The sequence below is a fragment of the Porites lutea genome, chromosome 9, assembly GCF_958299795.1.
Source record: "Porites lutea chromosome 9, jaPorLute2.1, whole genome shotgun sequence".
Lineage (NCBI taxonomy): Eukaryota > Metazoa > Cnidaria > Anthozoa > Scleractinia > Poritidae > Porites > Porites lutea.
The window spans coordinates 10,576,954-10,586,834 of NC_133209.1; the positions used below are offsets into that span (position 1 = coordinate 10,576,954).

The window sequence follows — 9,881 nt, forward strand, 5'->3', positions numbered from 1 at the left end:
TAGGGTAGATAGAAAGCGCGTGACTGAAGTACATGAGCACCACGCGCGTCACGCGCACTCCGAAGCAAGATGGCGGCAAAGCGAGCAAAAGTTGGTGAAGATCCTTCCGTGACAGTTTTTAGGGAGTATCTTAAAATAAAAACGGTACAACCAAACCCAGATTATGGTAAGTTTACTATTAATTTCTTAAACGAAATCCTTCATTTAGAGAACTAATCGGATCAATAGCAGTCACGAAACGTTTATATAATTTATTTGATGTCCGACCTACGCGCGCCTTGCGGCGGGTAGCTCTAAATTTACAATACCCGGCCACTTTTAGTAGCAAAAGAATAGGAATGCTCCACGTTCCAAGTAATGTTCAAGAATTTGTGGGTGAGTGGCGGGCCCCTTTCCCCCGCCTGAAGTTGGATTTTTCCCTTTTAAAAAAGTCAGTGGCGATGACAGTCTTTCCCCCTCCTGAGGTAGGTGAGTACACCTTTAGAAATGACTCTTGAAATCTGCTTTCCTCTCTCTAGGATTTCAGTGCACCTCAATAAAGGAAAGGGGGGAGGGGTTCAGACAAAAAATGGAATGGCCTAAAACAGGGCCTTATTGTAACGTCTTTCACAGAAGCTCATATAGTGGCCCAATATATAAATGGTTACTGAGATGCTAAACTCTTGAGATGTCTGTATGAGCATGCACCCTCCTCAAAACGTCCAGTTCCCCAGGCCACCTGCAATACATTTCACTGGTACTGGTAAATTAATACGCTGACAAAACGGTTCCATTATGATGAGAAAAGACTCATGTTAAGCTCACGGTTGTTTGTTATCATAAATTTCACTATTTAAGCAATAGGAAACGTTTTCCGTGTTTGCATAGCCTGATATAAACACTCGAGGCGTTGGGAGAATTCTCGACGGTTATGCAAACCCTCGACTTCGTCTCGGGTTTGCATAACTGTCTCGAATTCTCCCAACCCCCTCTCGTGTTTATATCAGGCTATGCAAACACAGGAAAAAAGTTTTCTATTGCTTTTTTAAAATAACTTTCCCTAGAAAAAAACGCAAAACTCTTTTTATGGCACTGATTAAAAGAGAAATTCTTACCAGTCGCAAAATCTTGTCCACAAAGTCTTGCACGCGTAATGAGTTCTTGTTTTGCAACACAATGCTTTGCAAAATACGGAGTTTTCTCGCTTAAAATGTCAGCTTAAGCGAAGAAAAATTGACTCGCCTTCTTTGTAACGATTTTCCATGTTTCAGCCGACGAAGGAATGGATAAATAAAGTAAACTTGTCGAGTTTTGAACTCGAAAAATTTTTTCAAATTTGGTGCTTGTGTGATTAGCGCGCGAAAAGCCAAACAACTTGACGCCACAACCATGTTTACATACTCTCATGCAAACACGGCTCTCGGCCAATCAGAGCACACGTACTATCTTAGTTATTTTATAAATTAAAATATCCAACATAAGAAAGGTATTATTAAAATAATCTAGTTTATAGTCACTGTCATTGATATTAATCAGATGGATGTGATCTTTTTTTGCAATTATAATTAAGCTTATAACTAGCAGCTAGGGGCAAAAATGTGCCATTTGCAGCCTTTCTACTGGAAAATACAATTTTAATGTTGTCCTGGGGTGGGGCATTTGCATCCTATTTTTAAGCCTTACTGTGGGGTTTTTATATGGATGCCTGTCCCCACTGTGGAGCATTTGCAGCTTTTCCAAAACAAAATGACAATGCTTAGAGGGAGAGGGGGATGGGGGTGGGGATGGGCACTCTTGGAATTGACGAGCCATAAACTTCATTTAGGTAGAAAACGTGAGAAACGCATATTGCAAAACAACACATATTGCCTTTTATGTTGAGGGTTAGGGTTATTGTTTGTGTGGTTATCCTATTGTTTTCACAGCCAATTGTGTGAGCCGTTCAGTGAGGTGCTGCTTGACCCGTACAGCAACTCATCTGCACAGTGTTATACCTTACGTAAATCTTCTTTTTTTATCAGAGAGTGCTATAACCTTTCTACAGAAGATAGCAGCAGAACTTGATCTTCCTTTTAAATGTATAAGGGTAAGTGTTGCTCACTGATATATAGTAGCCTTTATCCTGCACCAAGCCATTTAGTGCGGGGTTACCTGAGCTGTTATTGTAACTTTGATGAACCTAAAACAATGGAGAGTCCAATTTTAGTAACTTCACTCTGATGGACTCTCTAGATTCTGATAGGAAGCAAGATTTGCAGTATTCAGACAGGAGCTGGTCTCAACCTTTGTTGATAACAGTAGTGTGGGTGCTTTGGTTGTTCTGCAGTGTTTAGAATGGTACTGTAGGCCTGACTTCCTTTTCTGCCCAGGCAAACACTGACAGTACTATATCTTTCACCTACCAGTTTATATCAACATTCTAGCCATCTCGTATAAAATTGCAAGTGCATGCTTTTCCTTTAATATACCACTTTCACTGATCTGACTACCAGGAATGTAACAGTATAAATTGGCAGCAATCATCCCTCGTGCCCAATTATGAGCCACCAATTGCTGCATGCAGTTGTGGATCCAAGCATTTTTGTGATCACCTTGTCATGTCAATGTCACTGCAGTGAATCTTTAAATAATAGAGTATAAATTATGTCAATTTATTATGGCTTAACTACTTTTTTCTTCTTAATGTCTGTCATACATAAGACGGATTCTGGTAAAGTCACAGCAGCTATTATAACATGGGAAGGAAGTGACCCAAGCTTGCCGTCCATGATGTTAAACAGCCACATTGATGTTGTTCCAGTATTTCCAGTGAGTTTACTCAGTTCAATAGCTACCTAAGAAAAAAGTAAGACCAAACTTTTTTTGAAACTGAAAAGTAAACATTGCTGCAAAATTTTTGTGAGATCCTTATTAAGGACCAATTTTCTTTGAAGATTTTTTTCAATAACAACAGGCCACTCAGGCCAATTATAGCATCTGAAGTAAAAGGAAAAAAAATCAACCACTGTAACTTACATGTGGTTAGTAAGTGTAGTAGGTTTGTCTGAAGTTTGGTTAACGTGCTTGAAGAGCCTGAGTGGGCAAAACTGTCATAAGACAGCTCACTAAATTGACCAGTCACAGAACAACACTGTAAGCCGGCCTCTTCCCTTTAAATCTATAAATATTCTTTACCAGACATCAGTGATATGATTGCTTAGAGAGCATAGATGAAACTGATACCTAAACTTACTTTGTTATCGTAGGAACACTGGACTTATGATCCTTTCTCTGCGCACAAGACTGAGAATGGTGATATTTATGCCAGAGGAACTCAGGTTTGCAAGTTGCATTTAACAAAAATTATTAATATCACTAATAAGATATATAAATTCCTTCTACAGCATGTCAGGAAAATTGTTTTGGGGAAAATTCAAATGTACACAGTTTTACCTCCTAAATCCTTTAAGTTGTCCTTCCATCATTAATGTACTGTTTAAGTTTGCCAACTTAGGCACAGTGTTCTATTTAAACCTTTAACATGGGCATGCATACTAAAATGGAATTCAAGGCAAAATATGAAAAATGGTAATTTGAATATGACAAATTATAAGTTTTACTGTTGGTGATTCATTGTAACAGATATGTGTAGTTGATTTAGAGCCTTTCTAAATTTATTTCTGATTCAAACATTTCTTTTCAGGATATGAAATGTGTTGGCATCCAGTAAGTGCTCAAGAAATTGTGGTAACTTAAACAGTCTTATAGCACTTCCTGTACATTGTAGTGTTGTAGGATAGATAAACTGTATTTTCTTCTACCAGTTATTTCATTTATTCACCAAGCATAAGGCTAACATGGCTAGACTTTGGCCTTTTTTGTATTTGTTTATGTTCATCAAGGTTTATTTTAAATAATATGGTCTAGAGAAAATTTTTTCTTGAGGTTACAAAGTGGGTGACCTCATGCATCATGCCTGCTTGGTAAGCCATTCAGGTTCCAAGATTCCCTTTATCTTTTCCGATCCCTACTGAGCAAGTCAAATACTGTGTCATCATGATCAAATTCCTAAAGACGTCATTAATAAATGCTATGAAGAAGGTGGTACCTTACAGTTTTTTATTTAATATTTGTCTTTCATTTGTTCACAAAAGGTACATAGAGGCTGTTAGAAAGTTACGGTCTCAAGGAGTAACCCTTCGCAGAACTGTACACATGACTTTTGTTCCAGGTAACTTTTGAATTAAAGTTAGTGTAGAGCATTTTTTTTTAAGGAAAAGCTATAGTCAATAGAAGTGTCATGCATGGAGCAATGTCTTTCCCCTTGGATGGTGTGGTGGGAGGAGGGTTGGACAGATTATACCCAGGATTTTGATGAGATCTACATGTTAGCCAGGGGATTTTAACTTCCTTATGACCCTGGTACAGTGTGAGGATTTGTTTGGCAGTGCACCATCTTGGTAAAAACTGACAAGGCTGGTACCTTTGTTAATATGCTCACCATAACAAGATGGCAAAGGAACTCGACATATTCTGTCTGCAATAAAAGTTATATCTGCATGCAGAGTTTTTTTTTCATATATTTTGTTTAATATTCATGCCATATGCAGCATTACTAGATCCGTCACATGATTGCTGTGTACCAGGGCCTGTAAAGATTTCTTTGTCCCCAATCAGTTTATCCAAATGCTCTATTATTTTCTTTGCCTGAGATTCACTCAGAGTTTGAGGATTTTGACTGTTTGGGGCTGAAATAACGATTCAAATAAGAGGAAGAGATTCAGCAACTTCGGCGTGAAAAAAAAATGTTGATAGATAACAAGGGGCATATGCTGTCACAATCTTGAATAGTTTTGCATTAAGGAAAGGTTAGAAGAAACATTTGAAGAACCAAACAAACAGATCTTCAAACTTGGTTTTATAATAATTCTTTAGCTGGGAGGTATAACTATGGAAAATAAAACTGACAGTTTTGCAACAGCCAAGTCATTGCATACTCAAAGTACTTCTACTGTGTGAACCTTGACTGACATATTTTCTTTCTTTTCATTATTTTGGTTACCAGATGAAGAAATTGGAGGATCAAGTGGAATGAATGTATTTGTGGGATTGGATGATTTTAAATCTTTGAATGTTGGCTTTGCTTTGGATGAAGGTATGACCTTGGGTGCATCATTAGCTCTAAAAGGCCACATGGTTCCTTTCTCTATCCATAATCTTTTTATTCATTGCTTTTATTCAATTCCATCAGGGCTTGCAAACCCAACAGAAGCATTTACAATATTTTATGGAGAAAGGGGAGTATTGTGTAAGTGACCGAATTTCAGTTATTAATTTATTAAAATGTACTTTGAAATGATTGCAGTTTTTTGCTGTTAATATTGATTTTTTTCATTATTATGTCAACTTAGGGGTAAAAGTGACATGCAAAGGTTCGCCAGGGCATGGGTCCAGGTTTATTGAGGGTACTGCAGGTGAAAAGATGGTAAGTTTTGGCAGTCAAGTAGTCTCCTATGTAGCCATTTTTGTCTCATCACTCAGAGGTTTGTGTGACAAGACAAAAACAGCTGCACAGGAGACTATATAGCAGTTTTGCATGTTGGTTACAGTTCTATGTTAGATCCGCGATATAATCGTAAAACTGAAGGTTTACCAGCTCACTTTAATCAAGGTTGTGCTCTAGAGCATCCTAAAAGCTCTTCTACTACAAAATTTAATCTTGGATTCTAAGCCTTAATGTTTAGTGGAAAAGATAATAGTTACAGCTGAAGCTCTCAAAAGCAACCACCTCGGAAATTTCGAAAGAAGTGGTCGTAACCCAAGCTGGTCACTTACGAGATTGAGCTCTCGTAAGCATCTGCACAGTAAAACATTATAGGGTGGTCACTTGCGAGAGCTCTAGAAACTCATTAATAATTCATAAATATAAAACAAAAGAAATTAATGTTTGATGAGCGTCTTTATATCTGATATAGACACGGCTAAACTTTACGTTCAATGCTTTAGACCATCAGCGTAATGTGTAGTTTCATTAAACTGTTGATTGATCGTGAGTTATATGAATAAGACTCTGAAAGGTTGGTTACAAGAGCTTTAAAGTCCAGTTGGGTAATCCCAAAAGTGGTTGCAGTCTCCAAGGGAGCCGTCGCTTATGAAAGCTTTTCATTACAAAGTTTAAGTCACTGCATTCAAACGAGGTTTCACAAAGGTGGTTGTAACTAGAGCTTGGCAGTTATGAGAGTAGTTGCAAGGAGATCAAGTTTTGAGTACTGTATTCCCTAGTTACTCTGTATGAGTCCTTAAAGCAAAGAAAAGTATATGTTGCCAAAGAATTTCATCAGGTACGCTAGAGCATAACCCTCTGTATGACTTATTTCATACTTTTTTTATATTGTACTTACCATGTCTCATCTCTGACTGACTAAGAGCCCCTAGTACAATTAATTTTGGAAGTTAGCACAACCTACAGCGTGGATGAGTGACTTACCTGTCATGTCCTCAATATATATCTTTTATTGTAATTTTGGTTTACTAGTTGACAATAATTCTGATTTACACTTTGGTTCAACCGTCATTTTGAACTCTAAGTTACATATTACATTAGAGAGTGAATTATTATTATAATTATTATAATTATTATTATTATTATTATTATTGTTTGGATTGATAGTATTCTCAGTTGATTAATGTTTTCCTTGTTTACAGAGTAAAGTAGTTCAGTCATTTATGGCCTTCAGAGAAGAACAGAAGAAGAGGTATTTATACTCGTTTCTTTCTTCTTTTAATCGACTCCCCCTTGTATTCTCTTAAAAAGGATGTCAGTATTTAGGGGTGTGACTTCATGACTCCATTTAATAGAAAACAGGATCTCAGTATTTAATCTTTTAGTGCCTAGTGTTGTGCCTATCATATTCTGTAAAAAAATGTACAGGAAATGGTGTGCCTCACTCTCTATCAATAGTATTAATTTCTGTGAAATGTTGTTATCATTTCGTGAAAGAATTAGTTGAGAGAATTTGATGAAAGATCTAAGCATGTTCCCTTTGGTGATCATTTTTTCAAATCTCCTGACCTTTTCTCTTGATTATGAATTGATATAGCAGATATAGTCAGGGAAAAAATGATCTTGATTTCTCTTGGGACTTGCCAAGGGTTAACGGACCCTCTGCTTCATAGCTCTGTCCCATATAATGCCGTTGTAGAGAAGTGAGAGAAGTATTCTATTCTTATTTGGAGAAGTTTTCATATTTTACCTATAAAATAAGTTTGCCTTTGGCTAACACTTACGGTGAAAGGTCTGTGTACAACCACCTCCTGCCCTAAGAAAAAATCTGAGAAGAGTGGGCGGCTAAATGACTGATGCTGATTTTTTTTTTCAAGGTTAAGTGCAAATCCTGATCTAAGACTAGGAGATGTGACCACAACTAACTGGACTATGACTGAGGTTAAGTGTCTTGGATTAAGTGCCTTGTAATGATTTGTCTTCTAAATCCTCCGTAATGATTTACCGTCTTTCACGAGCAAGTAGCCTGTTGAATTCTTGCTCAACAGGATGTACAGCTTTATGCAATGCAGAATTTTATAATGCCTGCAGTGCAGGTGTAATCTGTTACACCCCTTGATATGGGCTTTGCTAGTATTGTTATGTAATAATTCTTTTCAGTATATCTTCTGCAGCAGTGAAGTGTAATACAACAGTCTATTTTCTGTAAGAGACTTAATCTCCGTCAACACGTATCCAAACGGAATTTTTTTTTCTCGGTTTTCGAAAAATACGCGTCCACATGTAACGTATTTCAATCGTCGCGAAAGCTGGAAATACGATCGATAGCATCCCTCACAAGGCATGCGCTGTACGATGTATGGCATCATCTTATTCGAAAACCTGCGTTTGCGTCTGTCCACACGAAAACGCTAAGCGCGCGTTTCCAAAAACTCCACTCTGGGGACCCTTTTCAAAAATATCCGAATACGTGTGGACGGGGCCTTTTAAAAATATACAGGGTATTAACCTCTCTCTGTTGACTGTTGGTGTAATATCATTGCAATCAAATGAGTAACCTTGTTACTGTTTGGATCCTAGGGAGGAGTTCAGCCCAACGTGATTCCAACGGAAATGTCATCAGGTGTGATATACTTATTGCTAAGAGAGTTACAAACTAGACCGATTAACAGCGGTATTATCCCGTTTGTCAAGAATGCGAACCCTTATCAAACGAAAGGGCTAGGGCCTAAGGTTATGTTGACACTATACCAAATAGCTCTTGCACCGTAGCGAAACCATCCCGGATAGTACTTCTGTTCACACATAAGTACGGTGATTTCGGCGCAAATTCTGTAACGGTGTGAGGCTGCTCCGCTTCGATCTCGAAAGTGGAGCGTCACTTATTGGATAGGAGCTGTGCCACACTTTGGTGCGGTGTGAACAGGTATTCGAACCGTCACGGAAGTGAATAAGTAGGAGCGAGGACTGGAACCCACTAAGACGAAGTGAATATTCGGGAGTGAGGACTTGGATTTAGTTCACCGTTGTTTATCCTCTGTGGTTACTCACCCAATACCACTGTACAACAACAGTGGCCTTCGTCTATAAAGTTCCACAACTATCGCGACGTCGAATGGACTAGTGAGTTTCAGAATTCCCTCTGTTTATTGCTGTTTCTTTTTAAAGAAAAGTTTTGTTTAGGAAATTCAGTTGCTTCTTTAAAACAAAGTAAGTGCCCTGTCCCGAACCAGTGCTCTATCTCGAATAAGCGCCTTCCCATGTAGGCTACCAAAAGTAAAAAAGCTCCCGGGCGCTATATCGAATCATTACTTAAAAACAACGAGCTTTCCTGGTTACAAGTAATTTTCCCAACTTATATCCAACTACAACTAATAATTACAACCAACCTTAATGGTGGTTATTTAATGACAGCGGTGAAAAGACCCAAGCATTCAACCTGTCTAGTATTCTAGCTATTCCATTCTTCTTGTTTTTTCCTTCAGGTGGCATGCGCCATCTTTAATAACTTTTGTTTACTTCTAATTTTAGCAAATTTTTCTCCTTTCAGTGTTTGATATTCGGGTTACTCCAACAATGAAACTTGAGGTATTCAAAAGGCTGATTACTGATCAGTATCTCTGTTAGTCGGAACAAGTGAAAAGAAAGGCCCGTATTTTTTGTTTATTGATTCATTTATTTAGTTTTGGATTATTTATGTATTTATGTATTTATTTTTCACGTTTGCTCTTCTTTTCACACCTTCCGATTAACTTAGAGCGTAGTTCAGGCTACATTTTGTAATAGGTATTTAGCAGCAGTTTTAACACTGGAAATTAACGACCTTATTCACCAAAAAAAAGTTTTGATTTCTCCTGATTCCCGCTTTAGTGATAAACTAACTTCTTGGGCTAACTAATGAGTACAGTGATCAGGGTTAAGCACTAACTCGAAATGGTTGGCTTTCATTTACTTTTAGGGTTGTCGCTATAAGATCTGTAAATGAAAATTGGTCTGCTCAGCAAATCTACCGTGTTTTAGCGGTATGGGCAATGGACGCGCAGGATCGATTCCTTACAAGCCCACTTTGACAGTTTTTCTTCTTAAAATTTTTGAAGAGAGTTAGTATTTCCATGAAAATTTAAGTGAGAGGTAATGGTCGGTTTAGAGGATGGAAACGATTTATAACCATCACGGCTACATTTTATTGCGTGAGCTAATGAGGTGTCAAAAAGGCAAAAGACGTTTGTTCAATGCTTATGATATAATTATCATAAAGACACGACATTTTACGTGGGCCATTTATTGAAACAGACCTTGAGCCAGTGCTTGAAGAGAAACTGATTTCTAAGCCTTTATTTTTTGACGGAAAAACTTTGAAAGTGATCGTGGTCTGATCATTTAAGGTCGTCCTGTTTCTTTTAACTTCCCTGTTAAGCCT

General features: G+C 37.8%; 1 protein-coding gene across 1 annotated transcript in view; it reads left to right on the plus strand.

Annotated features, from left to right (window-relative positions):
- Positions 1-32: 32 nt before the first annotated feature.
- LOC140947767 (aminoacylase-1-like) overlaps positions 33-9,881 on the plus strand; it is a 19,403-nt gene continuing 9,554 nt past the window's right edge. The window contains exons 1-13 of the mRNA XM_073396954.1: positions 33-166; positions 2,001-2,065; positions 2,680-2,787; positions 3,225-3,296; positions 3,662-3,684; positions 4,113-4,189; positions 5,024-5,113; positions 5,210-5,266; positions 5,370-5,443; positions 6,664-6,713; positions 7,339-7,402; positions 8,042-8,084; positions 9,012-9,049. Of these exons, the coding sequence (XP_073253055.1) occupies positions 70-166; positions 2,001-2,065; positions 2,680-2,787; positions 3,225-3,296; positions 3,662-3,684; positions 4,113-4,189; positions 5,024-5,113; positions 5,210-5,266; positions 5,370-5,443; positions 6,664-6,713; positions 7,339-7,402; positions 8,042-8,084; positions 9,012-9,049 (858 nt within the window). The 5' untranslated portion in view covers positions 33-69. The remainder of the gene's footprint in view (positions 167-2,000; positions 2,066-2,679; positions 2,788-3,224; positions 3,297-3,661; positions 3,685-4,112; positions 4,190-5,023; positions 5,114-5,209; positions 5,267-5,369; positions 5,444-6,663; positions 6,714-7,338; positions 7,403-8,041; positions 8,085-9,011; positions 9,050-9,881) is intronic.